Here is an 18,609-nt window from a genome sequence, read left to right on the forward strand (position 1 = left end):
GTGTTTGTTTTATTTATTATATATTATATTATTATTTATTTTATAGTGTTATATATTATCACATTATTATATTATTATTGGTTTATTTTATGTATTATATATTATATTAGTCATTTTATATTATATTATATATTCATTATATATTATATCATATTATATATATAATGGCAGAGTCACAGAACGAGAGAAAAAGAGAGACTTTATACCCACTGGTTTGCTCCACAAATGGCTACAACAGCCAAGGCTAAGCTAGGCTAAAACCAGGAGCCAGGAACTCCGCGCAGGTCTCCTAGGTGGGTAACAGGTACTCAAGTATTGGGACCATCATTCACTGCCTTCTTAGGTGCATTGGCAAGAACCTGGATCAGAAGCAGAGCAGCTGGGACTCAAACCCAAAATTTGATATAGTCTGTGGGCATCCCAAACACTAGCTGAACCCTTGGTACTTCAGCTGCCATCCCTGATCAGTATTTTTTAGAGTGATAAAGAAATCAATTGAGTTCCCTCTCCTTCCCTTCACACATGAATGTTGAACGTATTAAATACATTAAACCTCATCTATCAACCTCATGCCTGAATATAAAATAACTCCACATTGGTGTTAAATATAAGGAGGATTACCCTCCTTAAAATCCTGAGTCAATCATGATTAGCTATGGAACCCAGAGTAAAAATAAAATCCCCTGGGGCCCAAAGGCAAACAGAGTTAAACCCAAGAGAAGTGTTCTGACATCAGATCACCAGAAGCAGATTGTGACTGCCACCTTGCAGCACGTGCTGCCGCACATAGGTGGCTTTGCCTTAAATAACCACAATGACTGGAGCTGAGCTGATCTAAGCCAGGAGCCAGGACCTTCCTATGGGTCTCCTATATGGGTGCAGGGGCCCAAGGATTGGGACATCCTCCACTGCTTTCCTAGGTCATTAGCAGGAAGCTGAATCAAAAGTGGAGCAGACAGGACTGGAACTGCCACCCATATGGGTTGCTGACACCACAGGTGCAGGATTAGCCTACTGTGCCATGGTGCCTGTCCCAACGGGCTCTGTACACACACGTATGTAACCATACTCTAATATGCTCTAACATATGATGGCACATTTATTTTAGTAGATCATTGTTCTGACACACACATTTAATTTGGGGGGGGACAGTGTACAAATGGACTGAAGGTCAACGAGATGATTGGAAGGAATGTAAAAATAGGAGTGTCAAGTTATCAGCTTACATACGAATTTAACATCTGTTTTGAACTGTAGATTAGAAGAGTTTGAACGACTAAACACCCTCTCTAAGAAAGTGAATGCTCCCCAAGAAAAAGCCAACATACACAGGCACTTCTGCCGACCCCCAGCCAAGAAACCTCCTCAAAAGATTAAGGTGAATGGGCAGGGTCCCCACCACATGCCACGTGGGACGACAGACCAGCCAGGTAACACAGATTTCCAACTGACTTCTCTCACAGGAGATCGAGTACCAGAACTTGAGGTTTCCAGCTGATCTATCAAATCCCTTTGCCGTGGCCACTGTTTTAAACCAAGAACCAGGAAAACTCAAGATCAAAGAATTACGAGAAGGTAACTGGCAACCCGTGGGCGGATTGGGGATGGTGGCTGTTGGTGACATGAATTATTGATGAACAACAAGATTTCCTCAAGACAGCTAATAGGCTCTGCCATGAGAAATGGGTCTGTCTCTCTCAGCCAGGGAGGCTGATTCAATTACTGATCTAATGGCAGTTTGCTTCCACTTGCAGTTTTGGACCAAGGCACTGAGATTTCCAAAACCAGACAGATGAAGGAGGCGCTGTTTGAACAGAAAGTCAGACAAGACGCTCATGAGGAAATGCAGAATCACCTCAAGTGGTGAGTCCGGAGCAGCCGCTTGCAGCCAGAGAGATCCAGTGGAGGACTGGATTTCTGTTTCAGAGTGAGGATTCTCACGGGAATAAACAAACACAACCAAGCCACATGCTTTCCTTAATGCGACCCAACAATTCAGAACACAAGTGGATCACAAGCCTTAGTGAATGGGGCTCCTGCTTTCTGCTACCCACACCCACCTCTGGCCCCTGGGGGAAGTCTGAGTGTCTTGCACATCCCAGTTCTCATCCCAGCCCTTCCCACCACCTTCCCACCAGCAGCCCTCATGGCCTGTTCCATTGGCCCCCAGAGGCCTTGTCAGAATAGAGCCAGCGCATCACATGCATAGCTGTGTGTTCTGGTCTCACATGGAGTTACAGACATGCCACTAAAGTGTGGACTGGGGTGGCCGCCTGTGCTGCAGCCCCGCATTCGCACTTCCCAGACACAACAAGATACATTTTTACTTTAAAAAAAATTAAGACAGATTTATAGAGAGAAGGAGAGATGGTGAGAAAGAGCCTCCATTCACTGGTTTACTCCCCAAATGGCCGCAACAGCCAGAGCTGAGCTGATCCAAAGCCAGGAGCTTCTTCTGGGTTCCCCATGTGGGTACAGTGTCCCAAGGCTTTGGACCACCCTCTACTGCCTTCCCAGACCACAAGCAGGGAGCTGGATGGGAAGTGGAGCAGCTGGGACATGAACTGGCACCAATATGGGATGCTGGTGCTTGCAAGGGGAAGATCAGCCAATTTAATTATTGTGCCAGGCCCCACACACTCTCACCTTGAGGGGCTCCCAAGGTGTGCCTGTCTCCTGCTGCCCATGTGACTGGGGCACCTGACACACATGCATGTGCACACACATCATATACACATGTGTACATGTGCATACAAACAAACACATGTATATGCTTGTACATACACGTGAATACAGCTGCATGTGCGCAGGCAATGCACATGCGCATGTACACACATGCACCCTGACATCTGGTCTTCCCAAGCTCCCTGAAGGCAAGCCGGGCACATGAGGAAGCCTTGCCCCTGGGCACTTGACCATGTACCGCTTAAGAACAAGGACATTCTCTGGCATCCCCATTGTCACCTCCATGAGGTGTGCCGCCAAGGCATTCACGTCACCTGACAGCAGTCAGTACACAGGCAGATTTACCCCGATGTCCCTGGACTCTGCCACACCCCATGCTTTCTGATTTGAGTCATCTGTCTCCCTGAGGCCCTGAGAATCCAGAGTCTGCTTAAACATCAGGACCTTGATATTTAGTTTCGCTGGCTCCTTAGTTTCCTTTCCTGATTCACTCCCCAAATGGGTACAATAGACAAAGCTGGACGAATCCAAAATCAGGTGCCAGGAATTTCTTCTGAGTCTCTTGTATGGGTGCAGGGACCCAAGCACTAGGACCTTCTTCCACTACTTTCCCAGGCATGTTTGCAGCAGGAAAGTGGATAGAAAGTGTAGCATCTGGGACTTGATACCAGTGCCCATAAGGGATGCTGGCATCCAGGGTTGAAGCTTGCCATGCTACACCACAATGCCGGTCCCTAAATGTATCTTTTAAACTCCATTTTCCCATGAGCTTTTTGAAGTCAATCTCACTTCAGAATCAGACATGGATATTCTGGGTGGCTTCCAAAAATTCTTGGGTTTTTTGTTTTGTTTTCACTCCAGGCAGGTGCATCTTGGTAAAGATCATATGTCCTTTAAACTCAGAAAAGACCTTACTGAGGAGCGGCAGAAAGCATACAACAAGTACAAGGTAAGAATTCCTGCTGCACTTGGTAGTGTGTGTCTCATATTTTAAATATGTGAAATGTCAACTCAGGAGGAGAAAAACTAATAGTTCAGTGTGGGGGAGAGGAGGCTGATGAGAACTGCAGTGGTTTTCCCCTAAGTCAAGGCTAGGTACACATGCCGTGAGAGACCAGCGTCCAGGATCACGAGGATTCAGAAGCACGAGAGAGCATGGGTGACATGAGACAACCGTGACAAGTCATGAAGAAGACAAGAGTGTGAGGGTGCAGGCAGTGGCCGATTCAGACTTTCAGACTATAATTCTGGATGAACATGGGGTGCCCTTTTTTAAGATCTTTTTTTTTTTTTTTTGAAAGACAGATTACAGAAAAAAGGACAGAAAGAAAGATCTCCTATCTGTTAGTTCACTCCCTTAAGGGCCACAACTACCAGAGCTGAGCCACTCTGAAGCCAAAAGGCAGCAGCTTCCTTCAGGTCTCCTACATGGGTTCAGGGTCCCAAGGAGTTGAGACATCCTTTGCTGTCCTTCCAGGCCACAGACAGGGAACTGGATGGGGAATTGAGCAACCAGAACACGAACCGGCACCCGTATGGGATCTTGGCACTTAAGGGGGAGGAGTTGGCTAATTGAGCCACTGCACTAGATCCTTTGGGGTGCCCTTGTATGTTTATTCACTGAAGGTACAATGAAGAGAGACCCAAAGGTGGAAAACTGGGGGATCCCTGGGCAGAGCCAGACCCAAGCCACAGTCCCCTGTCAGAGACACTCAGAGGAGTTGAGCGGAGAAAGGGAGGTGAGCTGCCCCCAGGAACACCTAGGCAGCACACGTAGGTTCAGTGATGGGAACCATGGTGCTGAGCAACCCCATGGCCTTCCTATACTGCTGAAGGACTGATAGTTCCAGGCAATGGAGAGGGCAGAGGATGCTCGGACCACCCATGGCCGTAGTAGCCGAATCCCAGGCCACATAGGGGCTTGGCCCTTGGCTGGGACTTGACGTCTTAGGAGTTTGGACTGGAGTGTAGGATACACAGCATTAGCACCTAGCATCTGCATAGGCCACAGTAGTGATCACCCCAGCCCTGGAGGTTGTGAACAGCTGACATGCACTGCTCACAATTCCCATGGTCAGAAGGAGTCCAAGATCAAGGAGCTGGCAGTGCTGACTTCTTCCAGGGCAGGACCCTCAGCCCAGATGGCCATCTTCCCACCATGTCCTTACATGGGCTTTGCTCTGTGTGTCTGAGTACAGATTTTCAAGGAGAAGAGGCCAAGAGCGATTAGCCAGGGATGGAGGGCACTGAGGGGATAGTTAGTCCAGGGAAGGAACAGGTAGTCTTCCAGGCCCAAAACCATCTCTCAACATCAACCGTCCAGGAAGTGGAAAAGAATCACTGTGCACTAGATGGTCGACCCCAAGGATGCTTATTTTAATTCCTTTCCAATGAAATTTGTAGCTGTAGACTCCTGTAGTTTCCTGGTGCCCTGACACCCCACTGGTGGGCTTTGAATGCCTTGGAAGGAGGGAATTGAGTCCGTGCTGCTGCTGTGTGTGTGCACCACTCCCAGCTCCAACTTGTACAGCCAGGTTTGCCCACATGCTCCACTGCTGTCCACCAGTTCTTCGGGTGGGGCAAGAATTGGATGCCCCTACATTCCACTGTAACATTTTTTGCTGTTTGGTCAATCTCAGCTCGACAGAGGTGACCCTGTCCTGGATGAGGAGTTTCAACGACTCAAGACGGAAGTGAGCCAGAAGCGTGTAGTGCATAATCTGCAAGAGGTGGGTGACCTTGCCTTGCTTGAGATTTTACCATGGGCTGCTCTTTTGGGGCTTATTCTTGAACTGCTAAGAACACTTTGTGGGCAGTCACTTTACTCAGAGACCGCTAACCCTTGATAACACGAGAATTTTCAGATGGACTTTTCTTTCCACCCCCCTACCCAACCCTGGGTGGTGTATTTACAAGGAAAGCATCAGAACTCGCCACAAATATGCCTCTTTCTAGAAGCTGAGACCGTCACATTCCCTGGCTTCTCCTTTCTGTCCTTTCTCCACTCTCTCTTCCTTTTCTCTCAGCCTCTTTGCTGGTGCTCAAGGGTGGTATGAGGATGGCAAGGAAATCCATGGTCTTCCTCCAAACAGGCATAAAGGATGCCAGACCAGAGGTCAAACGTGGGGTATGCCAAGCTTCCTGTCCTAATGACCCTTACAACGTGACATGGGACAGTGGTACCTCTTCCACCCAAATGCCCTCTGTCACTGATGCCTTCTGCTTGGAACTCCACCTTTTCATCTCAACCATGAAAACACCTTTCTAACCTCCCACCACCACTCTCTCCATTTTCTGCACTGGGTTAACCACACTGAATTTATCTTTCCCCCTTGTTCTCTCCCCCTCATTGAATCTGGCCACAGAGTCTCGCTAGGAGCTCTTACATACAAGGCCGCACTGGGCTTCAACCTTCATGTCTCACACTTAATCAATCCAAGTAGTCTTTGTCTATCCTTTCCCCCTCTATTCTGTATGCCATGCCAGCCCCTGCCTGTGGAGTTGATCTTGAGTGATGTATTTTTTTCTTGGGTGGTCCCCAATGCTTGTTCCCCAGCTAGATCATCCGTATCTTAGCCACCCAAATCTGGTCTTTCAGTGTCGTTTCCCAACTCTAACTGCAGAGCTTATAATACTAAGTATGCTAAAGGTGCTTAATAAATGCTTGCCAAATAGCAGAGCACATACATAATGACTTCACTGAGGGTGCATGTCTTATTGGATCTGGACTCCATGGCAATGCCAGGAGCTAACATTTAAACACACAACATGCTTGTATCCTATTTTCACAGAAACCCAAGGAATTCCATCCTGAATTTGACCCACTCATTAATAACACCTGGGTCAACAGATTCCGGGCACAAAGACGGTTTCAGCAGGCGGCACGCAAGGTGAGTCCCAGCTCCCTGCTGAAATGGAGATTTCTTCCATTATCAATGCAAGCATCACAAATTCTCAGACTTCATTTGTGGGGTAGCCTGCATCCATCCTTATTCCTTTTGCTGGCCAGCTAGTATTCCATTGTCTGGATCTATCATAGTTTCCTTAGGTATTCGTCGGTCAATGGCAATTTCAGTAGTTTCTATCTTTTAGCTTAGGCACAAGTCTGCTGTGAATGCTGTATTACCCAAGTTTTCAGCTCTCTTGAGTCTATGTGCTCCAGCATGGAACAGCTGGGTCACAGAGTCCCTCCCAAATGATGGAATTTTGATTTGTTGCATTCCTAGAGAACACAACTTAGGCTCCCGGCAAGAGTTGTAAGGTCATGGCTCTGACACGTCCACCCCCCCCCCCCCCTTCAGTGGCTTCCTCACTCTCCCATTTCATTTCCTCACTCTTCGTCAGGGTCAGATGAAGGTTCCTGAGCTTCACCTGCCAATTGATGGAATAAGGAGACCCTCTAAACTGTCCACAGTGTCATATGTTGTACTGTATATTTGTACTGTATGTTGTCCAAATCCCTGTCTTCCCTCTTTTCTTTAATGTTTCTTTATTTGAAATGCAGAGTTGCAGAGAGAGTCTTCCATCAACTGGTTCACTCCCCAAATGACTGCAACAGTTTGGGCTGGGTCAGGGTGAAGCGAGGAGCCAGAAGTTTTATCCAACACTCCCAAGTGGGTACAGGGGCACAGGGACTTGGACCATTCTTCCACTGCTTCCCAGGTGCATTAGTAGAGAGCTGGATCAGAAATGCGTTTACCAGGACTCAAACTTGTGCCCATCTGGGATGCTGGCAGTATAGGAGGAGGTTTAATCTGAAAAATCTCATCCCTGGGAGGTGGGGCCACATTTCCAGAAGGTGGAGTGCGGTGGTTCAGACCCAGTTCCTAGAAGCCAGGCCTCTGCCCTCTACCCTTGAGCCTACCTGACCCTTCTGATCCTGACCAGTGACATCACCTCTGTGCTCCAGCTTGCTCCTCTAGACCCTGGGAGGAACTATGAAGGGTTGTCTCCTAGGGTGGGTGTGAGGATGGCATGAGTGAGCAGAGTGGTAAGGGACAAACAGGCTGGCTTGTGGGTGGACTCTCAGTCTGCACCCAGCATGCCCACTGCAGCCAGGGACCACCTCCTCACCCAAGCTCCAGTCTCCTCCTGGGGTTCTACCTGGATGGTTTGTGCTGATGGGCAGGGAGGGGGCAGCCCCAAGAGGCTCAGAATGCTGGGCACTGGCAGCATAAGGCTGTGTTCCATGGGAGGAAGGCACAGCCTCAGAGAGCAGGCAGATACCAGTGGGAGTCTGGCTGACCAGGTTGCTACAGGTGGGCCAACTCCACAGCCTGCAACAAATGTGGTGAGTGTTTATGGGGTCGATTCTGCATGCTGGCTCCATGTTGTCCTCATGTGCCTCAGCAAGGACCATTAGTCCTAAGTGTCAATGTGAAAGGTCTCAAAAGAAAAAAAAAAAAAAAGTCCTAGGAAACAGAATTGAAAATCAAATTATCCTGGTGCCAAACAGTTTGGAAATCCATGCATATATGGGTTCTTCAGAAAGCTCATAAAAATGTATCTTTTCAAAACCTGAGTGGATTGAATTTTTGTTTTTGTTTCTTGCAACAAAATGAATTTAGTTGGACTTCTACTTTCCACACACTTTTTGAAGTCCCCTCCCACGTCCCCAGCCCAATGACTTCCTGACCTCTCCCCAGCTTTAACCACAGCCCAGATCCCCAGACTCTCCCCACCCAGACCACAACCAAGACCAGACCAAACAGTCTCCTTGCTTCCAGGCCCCACTCAACCACCTCAATAGCATTTGCAAAACTTTAAAAAAACCCACACCCTCCCCTTCTGGAACCTTCCAAAGGCTTCCAATGGGAAATGCACAGATGTACTCAGGCTGCCATAGTGTGCTTGTTCCACTTTCCCTTACGCACCTGCCCCTAGAGCTCCTGCACCAGGCCCTGGTCCTCAGAACTCTCCGCCCAAGACCTGTACCTTCATCATCTGGGTCAGATCTCACCTGTCCGAGAGCCTCTCCCCAAAGCCCTACATCATTTGCACCTAAGTGGGCAGACCCTTCTCCCTGGTTCTAGCCCTCCCAGCCCCCTCTTCATGCCTCTGTTCTGGTTTGGTTTGCTCCATGCCTGTTTACCCTATTTAGCCATCCAGGTGCTTGCTGCAGGTGCTGGTGAAGGGTGACTCCGCCACTGTGTGTCTGATGTCTTGTCTAGCACTGAGCATGGGGGAGCTGCTTAATAATGCAAAGGAAACCCTCTACAAGATCATGGAACAGCACATGCCAAGGAAACCTAACGCTGTGTGGGGTTCCAAAGGGCCACACACCCGGACAAATCTTTGAATCCCGTTGTGCTATGAGCTCTCCTTTTTAATAATAATTTTAAAAATCTGTTTTTATTGGAAAGGAAAATAAGATTTACAGAAAGAAAAGAGACAGAGAGGAAAATCTTCCATCAACTGTTTCACTCCCCCAAATGGCCACAATGATAGGAGCTGAGCCAATCTGAAGCCAGTAGTCAAGAGCTTCTTTTGGGTCTCCCATGTGGGTGCATGGTCCCAAAGACTGGCGCCATCCTCCACTGCTTTCCCAGGCCACAAACAGGTAGTTGTATGTAAAGTGGAGCAGTTGGGACGTGAACTGGCGCCCACATGGGATCCCAGCGCTTGAGCCATGTACTGGGTCCATAAGTTGTTTTTTAAGCCTACACTTGCTTATACCATGGGAAATAGTATGAGTCCCTGAACACATGGTGCCTTCAGCTGCAACTCTGTGAGCAGGTGGCACGCTCCTGCAGTCCTAGTCCTGTGAGCACAAAGTTCAGGGGCATGAAGGTGGCACTGCCCTCTCTCTCACAACCCTGCTGTGACAGAATCATTTGTGTCACTTGGCCTTTGCCTCCAAAAATAACACAGCGGAAGTGTGTCCATTCAGCTCGATCCAGAAGAGACGAATATAGAACGAGTCACTCTTTCCATCCTGGAATTAGGAGAAAAGCAGCTCTCATAAATTGAGTGGTGACAAGGCCAGACGACAGCTTGTTCTTTTGTTGTCGCAGACCTTGAAGACCTCAAGGTTAGGTCCCGAGCAGCCCACTGTCAGTCTCCTGGTAACTTCTTAGAGTGGTGATCTAGGCTCTTTCATTGTGATCAGAATACAGAAAAGAGATACTTGGGGTGAGGACCAACATAAGCAACCACCCACCCATGATGGGAAGTCATTCTTGTTCGCCATTCCAGGTGATGGTTCAGCGACGCCTGTTGGCCATGCTAGCAGCTATTCGTGAGATGGTCACAGAGAGCATGGTGAGAAAGCTCAATAAGAAAAAGCAGTCTCTGGAGAAAGGTAATGTACACGGCTGTGGAGAACCACAGGACTGGGTGCCGTTGTCTCCACCACTCCCTCCCACCGCCCCGGCATGTTAGCTATAGAGACACAAAATGTTCTCATGAACAGCACACATCCATTTTCTGTTACCGCAGGATCTGGTCACCACCAATGTCATGGCATAAAGCAATATGAGCATATAGTCTCACTGTTGGAGATGAAAGATCTTGACCTCTGCCTGGGTGTGGGCAGCTGGGGCTCGGGACGCCTTGGCCGGCATCTGGAGGTGGCTGGTGCTCTTTGGCTGGTGACCCCTTTCTCAGTCACTCTCATGCCAGTGCTTCGGCCACCAGTTGCATCTTCCTCCCCTTCTCCTCCCTTTTATCCAGACCCTTTGACCACCCTGGCTCCCCTCCGCCTGGACCACTCTGAGCAATTGGTCCACCTCCAGATCCGAAGTCACACCCATGAAACTCTTGCTCTACCAGGTGGAGACACACACATTCATTCACAGATTCCCCAAGTTGTGGCATGGGGACCTCTTGGTCATCCCACATTGTTTACAATTCCAGCACCCCCACCCTTAGAGCAGTTGGTGTCTCTGGAAGTTTCCAGAAGCCCCGAAGCCATGCCCTACTCTTTCTCCTGGTGGGCTTGTTTCCCATCACTGGGCCAACCTGACCCTTCTGGGCCTCCCCAGTCTTCTCCCCTCCGTAGCCAGCACCTTACACTGTTGTGTCCTCCCAAGGGGGCTAGCCACACTCCCTCCCCCACTCCTCCCTCACGATCTGCCTGTGTAATTTTTTTTTCCCAGAATGTCCATAGCATTTAAATTACTTACTTTTTTTCTCCTGTATTATTTCTGTCTCTGATATGAAAAGTTTCTAACAAAGCAATGTTTTTTATTTTTTAAAAAGTGAGTTATGTGTGAATAGTTACAAAGGGTCTTTCTTTTTGCTTTGCTTTTTTTAAAAAAGATGTATTCATTTTTATTGGAAAGGTAGGTCTACAAACAAAGAGGTAGATCATGTTATCTGCTGGTTCACTCCCCATGTGGGTGCAGGATCCGAAGGCTTTGGGCCATCCTCCACTGCTTTCCCAGGGAGCAGGCAAGGAGCTGGATGGGAAGTGAAACAACCAGGACACAAACCTGTGCATATATGGTATCCTGGTGTGTGCAAGGTGAGGCTTTAGCCACTGGGCCCAAAGGTTTTTTCTTGACTCCTTTCATTAACCTTCACCTTTGCTGAATTCATCAGAGTTACTTGAGTCAGGAACTATAGCTTTCAGGAAGTAAAAATGCAATAAAAACTTGGAAGCCTGGAGGAGAAGGGAGCCAGCATTTTGGCATAATGGCGTAAATTGCTACTCATGGTGCTGGCATCCCTTATCAGAGACCAGTTGACGTCCCAGCTGCTCAGCTTCTGATCCAGCTCCTTGCTGCTGGGAAGGCAGCCAATGATGGTATAAGTGCTTGGGCCTCTGCCTCCCATATAAGGAATCTGGATGGAGTTTCAGTCTTCCGGCTTCAGTCTGGCCTAGTCCTGACTACTGTGGGCATTTGGGGGAGTAACCCAATGAATGGAAGATCTCTCTCTCTTTTTCCCACTCTCTCCTTCTCTTTCTCTCTCTTTGTCATTCTGTCTTCAAATAAACAAATTTTATTTATTTATTTATTCATTTTATTGCATTTCATTTTATGACATCGTTTCATAGGCTCTGAGGTGGCCCCAACCCCTCCCCTTACCCTCCCACCATAGTAGATTACTCCACCTTATTGCAGTATTACAGTTCAAATCCAGTCATGCTTCTTACATTGTAAGCATGTGCCATGCATAGAGTCCAGTGTCTCATTATCCAGATCAATTCAACAGTTTCCTGGGGAGACCATCTCTGGTCTGAAAGTAGAACTGGCAGAATATCGTTCCGACCAATTAAAAGCCATAACATAACATTAACAACAGTTCACAACATTATGGAGTTAACTGACATGGTATTGAGTGACCAATATGTTAGAAAATGCTAGTTCTTAACCACATCCTGTTGACTATTCTTTTTGACTTGGCATGGGGTAGCATGCAACTAAAGATGATGATGTTTTCACAGCAAAATATCCGAAGCATTTCCTAAGAGACTGTTTTGTTTTTTCACCCAAAGACAGGAATCCCCCCAAGAGCCTGCCGGGCTCGGGCCAGGATGATTACTGCAGTCGCTTCTCAGTGTCGCCCCAGCAGGTGCTGCCCTTCGCCTTTCCATCCTACAGCCCCACTGAGGACTCCAACGAGCTGGTGGGTGCCGCGGGGCTGGGCACTGTCACCGGGTTATCATTTGTAAAAGCCCCTACCTACCTGCTATCTGGAGACAGGCCTGGGCCCAGGGGAACTAGAAATCAAGGATCCCAGCTGCTGTTGGCCTTGCACCTGCTTCGCGGGCACCTCCATGAGGGTTCCCAGGTAGCCTGAGCTGGGTGCTTTCCAGCCAGGCCCCAGCATGAGCCCTAAGCCGTACCACCTACTGCTTGGCAACTGGGCTCAAGAGGACTGGCGAGACTGATGGGGCAGGCTCTACTCTACTGCTAGGTTTGAGGCTGGCTTACCAGGGAAGGAGTGCAGGCCCAGAATGTTACAATCTGACCCTCCAGGTTCACAATTCCAATTCACCTCCTCTCCCCACACCCTTTTCTCTGTCTCTCTCGCTCTCTCTTTTTCTCTTCCCCCCACGTAACAGCTTATCCTTTCTCCTTCTCACAAAAATAATAAACCCTTCCATTGCATTTACGATACAACAAGCAGTGTCTTACCATTTAGTTGTTACGAAATCTGTAAGATAAATTCATCCTTTTACTGGTGAGGAAACTGAGGCAGAAAATGCAAAGAGCAGTCATCATAAAGTATGCCTCAAGTTCACCCAGGGAGTAATAAAAGCTGTGCTTAAATCCTAGCCGCAAGTGCAAAAGATTTTTTTTCCTTTTAAAGAAAAACAGGCTTGCCGTTGGTATCCTTTTGGTATTAAGTGTGTCGGTTTACTCCCTCCAAGAGTTGTGGGACTGAACTGACAACTTGCGGGTGTTGTTTTTTGCATCAAATGATTAAGTTATTTAAAGGTGTCAGAGTATGCCAATGCTAGGGTATAATTAGCCCGTGATTTCCACGCGATAATAAATACCTGCCACTCCGTAATTAGGACCCAGTGCGAAGCTTGCCCACTTCACGTGGTATTTCACTTCGCGTGGCCAAGACTCCCCCATTGGTCAGGGGTGCTGGAAACAGCAACATTCAGGATGGTTGTCTGCCAAGAGAGAACTCGCAAACGCCTGTGATAAACAATACGATGCCCTATCCTCCACATGTAGCACCTGCAAAGCCGGGAGCTATCTCAGAATCACTGGCATGATGCCCCATGGGATCTGCATGGCAGTGTCTCCAGCTCACTAGGAAAACGTGCTATTTGGGGGCCCACCTACTCCAGGGATCCTGGAGGTGGTGTCTTAGCATGCAGGAAGTATCTTTAGGGAGCTCTCAGGACGTGGTGCTAGAGGCAAAGCAGAAGAAGTGTGAAGGGACAGAGAAGCAGGGCTGCCCCTGAGGGATGCTTGTATAGAAATGTTCATGGAGTCTTTCCAACAGATGTAGCGGGGGATAGATGCATGGCCGATTCCGCTCAGCGTCAATGACCTGCCACTTTTGGTGTGTCTTTTGATTTTCCTGTCTTAGGCTCCTGATGGCCTGGGACCAGTTCCAATTAAGTCCTATGAGATTCAAATCAAGCAGAGTTACTCCTTCTTCAATCTACAGGTGAGCTGCATCACATAGTATCACTTCATTGGATTGCTTCAGAAGGGAGCAACCCTGTTGAATTTGGATTGCATCAGCGTGCTAGTTTGGTCCTGTTGGTGGATTATGCCGTGTGTGTGTGTACGTGTGTGTGTCTCCACTATTATTTTATAGAATGTGGGAGGTGCCAAAGACTTATTTCCAAAGTGGATATTTGGTGAGTCTACCATATATTACACACACATGAAGCTGGCTAGCCGATATGCATTAGACATATCAAGAAAAAAACGAGGTGAAAGTGTGGGAGAGTTGGTCAGCCTTGCTTGAAGTCCATTTGAGTTTCTGTTTTCTTAAATGGAAGTATCTTGGCAGATGTCCACAGTTCAGCCGCATTGGGGGCGGGGAGGGGATTGCGTGCACACAGGTGTGCTCTGGGCCCTGGAGCAGGTATCCATCCCACCAAGGCCAATGCCAGTAATGCCCATCTCTCAGCACCAGATGGCTCTGTGACTGAGACATCCCCAAAGCCAGCCAATGGGTCACCTGGTGTCTCCTTTCACCCTCAGGTTCCTCAGCTATACAAAATCAAGAACTACCAGCCCTTCTCTGTCCACCAGGCTTACACAAGCTACAGGTCACAGAAGCTTGCCCGGCCCCTGAAGCAGGGAGCTGAGGTAGGAGGTCCCCAGCCATGGAAGCACCTACCCACCCCAAGTCCACCACCTGTCCCTTCCTGTCCTGGTTCTGCAAACCCACTGATGCTCATGGTTCTTGTTCAGGATGAAGCCACCACTGTCATAGCCCTTCCCAAGCAGGGCTGCCCAGCCCAGCCCTCCAGCACAGACGCCATCTTGAGAATGAAGCCGCCCGAGACCTTGGCCATGTCTGTGGAGTATGACCCGCTCTATGTTTTTGTAAGTAACAACCAGTAGAAGTCTTGTGTTCTTTGTTCGCCTGTTTCATCCATTACTCTACAAGAAGCAGAACTGTTCATTGGGGTGTATGTGTTCTCTTTGGAAGCTTTCAGTGGCATATCACACCTGTGAGATGGCTTGACAGGGATTTACTGTTTGGAAGAGATCAACCTTTTTATGTGTTTACCATTTCCACATTTAAAAAAAAAAAGATTTATCAGTTTTACTTGAACATCAGAGTTACACAGAAAAATCTTCTATCCTCTGGTTCACCTGCCAAATGACCACAATGGCCAGAACTGAATCAGTCCGAAGCAAGGAGCCAAAAGCTCCTTCTGGGTCTCCCATGCAGGTGCAAGGTCCCAAGGCATTGGGCTGTCCTCTGCTGCTTTCCCAGGGAGCAGGCAGGGAGCTGGATGGGAAGCGGGGCTGCCAGGATATGAAATGGTGCCCATATGGAATACTAGTGCTGCAGGGAAAAGAATAACCTCTAAGCCACTTTGCCAGCCCCTCCTCATTTGTTTTTATCATCCCAGCCTTATAATCTTTCTTGACTATATCTATTATACAAATTATAGGACACAACAGAAATTGGAAGAGAAATTAGAAGGTTGGTCTTAGCTGGATGAAAATAAAAACCCTTGACCCTGGCGTGATCACAAAACAGTTAAAAGTCCTCACCTTGAACGCGCCAGGATCCCATATGGACCCCGGTTCTAATCCTGGCGGCCCTGCTTCCCATCCAGCTCCCTGCTTGTGGCCTGGGAAAGCAGTCAAGGATGGCCCAAAGCTTTGGCACCTGCACCTGCCTGAGAGACCCAGAAGAAGCTCCTGGCTCCTGACTTTGGATTGGCTCAGCTCCAACCGTTGCAGCCACTTGGAGAGTGAATCATCGGACGGAAGATCTTCCTCTCTGTCTCTCCTCCTCTCTGTATATCTGCTTTCCAATAAAAATAAATAAATCTTTTTAAAATAATAAAAAAATAAAAGCTCATGAAAATTTGTAGGAAACTTACAATCAGGTCTGCAGCAATTTCATGGAAGATGCATCTTATTTAAAAAAAAAATGAGGCATGGATTCCAGCCTTGGTTTTTACTTTGCTTGTTTTCATAAACATATTCATCCTAATCCATTATAACATAGTTGTACAGGTCCTAGTTTCTGGCTCTCAAAAGGACAAGACATCAGTTAAAAGGCACCTCCTTTACTGAAGTAGAAGAAAGTACAAATGTCAAATTAATGGTTAAGCAGGGATGGAAGAAAAGCTGCTGCTTGAGATAAAGTTGATGATGGGCCAGCTCCATGGAGCAGCATATTAAGCTGCTACGTGCAATGCCAACATTCCACGTGGATGCCAGTCTGTGCTGCTCCACCCTGTTCCCTGCTAATACACTGGCCTAGCCTCAGGCACTATAGCCATCTGAGGAGTGAAAAGGCAGATGGAAGATTTTCTCTCTCTCTCTCTCTCTCTCCTTTCCCTCTCATTTCTCTCTAACTCTGCCTTTCATGTTAATTAATAAATCAATCTAGGGGCTGACTTGGTGACGTAGCATGCTAATCCTTTGCCTGCGGTATGGGCATCCCATATGGGTACCAGTTTAAGTTCTGGCTGCTCCGCTTCTGATCTAGCTACCTGCCAATGGCCTGGAAAAGCAGCAGAGGATGACCAAATGCCTCCGGCCCCTGCACTCATGTGAATTCCCAGAAAAGCTCCCGACTCCCCGCTTCAGACCAGTCCAGGTCTGGCCAGCTGTGGCAGCCATTTAGGGAGTGAACCAGCATTTGGGAAATCTCTGTCACTCTCTTTCTGTAACTCTTTCAAGTATAATAAATAAATCTTAAATCTTTAAATACATAAATATTTTTTAAAAAGACTGTATTGACATAATAAATTCCTGGGACCCTCAGATCTTTAGGGATAGTCTAAAACTCTGGTGTCATCACTTGCAGAAGCGTCTTGGATTTGATGGAGTTGATGCTGAGAAATAAGACTTGTATTTTTAAAATCATTATCTTTTAATTACATTTTCCACAAACTTTTTGAAGTCTTTTTGTGTAACAACAGATGCCTACATTAGGCAAGAAGATGAGCCAGCCCAAAGCCAGGACATTATTGTGTACTTGCCCTGTCCTAATGTCCTAAGCTGTCCCTTTAAGAAACTAGGAAAAGGAGATCAGATGAAACCCAAACTAAGCAGAGAAAAGAAATAGTAATAAAAGATCAAGTTTAAAATTAATGAAATGGAAAACTTTAAAAAAAAAAGCAATAGAGAAAAACTGGCTCTTTAACACAATCAATAAAATGGATAAACTTTTAACCTAACTAATCATAAAAGAGGTACAAGACAGAACTTGCCAGAATCAGGAATGAGGAAGGTGCCATGACCACAAATTTTGCAGAAACTAAAAATAATAATAATAATAATAATATATTAATAGAGTGAAAACCTTGATCCAGGAAATTCAACAACTCCAGTTCACAAAGTACCCAAGAAACACCGATTCCGAACTCTTACTAGGAGATAAGCCATTCAAACAGCTCTCTGTCTGTTAGATATTGGATTTCTGGGGAATGCTGCCAAGCACTTGAAAGAAGAAATAGTAGAGAATGGAAGAGGAGTGATTATTTAACCAGCACATTGTAGAAGCTTGTGTTACTCTCCTATCACAGCCAGATGCAATGGGACAGGGCAAGTACACAACAGTATCCTTTATGAACACAGAGGAAAAACGTGTAACCAAACATTAACACATCAGATCCATCATAATGGCTAACAGGACAATGTGTCCTGAGCTAATCAGGGCCTGTGCCAAGACTACAACATTAGTTTAATGTCTAAATGCCAGTGTCATTCACATATTAACAGAGTCAACAGGAAGAACAGTAGGTCCGGAAAAATGATCTGACATCTGTTCCTGACTCTCTCTCTCCTGGCCAGCAAGGCACAGAAGGGACTATTGTCAACCTAACAAGGGGCATCCATTCAAGTGCTACCAGCTGGATTAAGCAGTTAGGACTCAGCTAGGGAAAGCGGTGGAGAGTACAGCACCGTGACCCAGCTAGTTAAGCATCTACCTGTGCTGGCATCCCATATGGACATATGAGCACTGTTCAAGTCCTGGTTCCTCCACTTCCAATCCAGCTCCCTGCTAATGTGCCTGGGAAAGCAGCAGAAGATGGCCCAAGTGCTTGGGCTCCTGCCACATGTGGAGGATCCAGGAGAAGCTCCAGGCTCCTGGCTTTGGACTGGCTCACCTCTGACCATTTTAGTCCTTTGGGGAGTGGGCCAGAGGATAGAAGATCTTTCTCTCTTTCTTCTCTTAATCTGCCTTTCAAATAAAAATAAATAATTTTTTTTTTAAAAAAAAAGATACTGCTAGGAATACCCATATCCCATATCAGAGAACGTAGGTCCAGGGCCTGTCTCCACTGCTGAGTCCAGCTTCCTGCTAATGCGCACTTGGGAGGCAGCAGTGAGATGGCCCAAGCAGTTGGACCCTCACCACCCACGAGAGAGACCAAGACTTAGTTTCTGGCTCTTGGCTTCAACCTCACCCAGCCCTGCCATTATGAACGTTTGGGGTATAAAAAAATACATGGCGTCTTTCTTTCCCTCTCCCCTGCCCACCTTTGAAATAAATAAGAATACTAGCTCAAAACCATATAACTCACATCAGATTTAATTCTTGTCCTCTAAAGCATCTTCCTGCCCAAATGAACTTATCATTCAATTGCATTTTGCCACAAACTTGAAGGATACTTAAAAAAGACTTATTTATTTTTATTTGAAAGGCAGATTTACTGAAATGAGAGAGAGAAATCTTCCATCTGCTGGTTTACTCCCAAAATGGCTACAATGGCTGGAGCTGAGCCAATCTGAAGCCAGGAGCTTCTTCTGGGTCTCTATAGGTGTGAGGTCCAAGGTTTCAGGCCATGATGGACATCCTTTTCCA

General features: G+C 47.1%; 1 protein-coding gene across 1 annotated transcript in view; it reads left to right on the top strand.

Annotated features, from left to right (window-relative positions):
- CFAP221 (cilia and flagella associated protein 221) overlaps positions 1 to 18,609 on the top strand; it is a 69,496-nt gene that overhangs the window by 34,760 nt on the left and 16,127 nt on the right. The window contains exons 8-18 of the mRNA XM_040979175.1: positions 1,258 to 1,378; positions 1,464 to 1,575; positions 1,755 to 1,863; positions 3,547 to 3,634; positions 5,325 to 5,414; positions 6,477 to 6,575; positions 9,880 to 9,985; positions 12,125 to 12,255; positions 13,681 to 13,761; positions 14,307 to 14,414; positions 14,520 to 14,654. Of these exons, the coding sequence (XP_040835109.1) occupies positions 1,258 to 1,378; positions 1,464 to 1,575; positions 1,755 to 1,863; positions 3,547 to 3,634; positions 5,325 to 5,414; positions 6,477 to 6,575; positions 9,880 to 9,985; positions 12,125 to 12,255; positions 13,681 to 13,761; positions 14,307 to 14,414; positions 14,520 to 14,654 (1,180 nt within the window). The remainder of the gene's footprint in view (positions 1 to 1,257; positions 1,379 to 1,463; positions 1,576 to 1,754; positions 1,864 to 3,546; positions 3,635 to 5,324; positions 5,415 to 6,476; positions 6,576 to 9,879; positions 9,986 to 12,124; positions 12,256 to 13,680; positions 13,762 to 14,306; positions 14,415 to 14,519; positions 14,655 to 18,609) is intronic.

This window comes from Ochotona curzoniae, unplaced genomic scaffold (assembly GCF_017591425.1).
Source record: "Ochotona curzoniae isolate NIBS_2020 unplaced genomic scaffold, NIBS_Ocur_1.0 contig_3037, whole genome shotgun sequence".
Lineage (NCBI taxonomy): Eukaryota > Metazoa > Chordata > Mammalia > Lagomorpha > Ochotonidae > Ochotona > Ochotona curzoniae.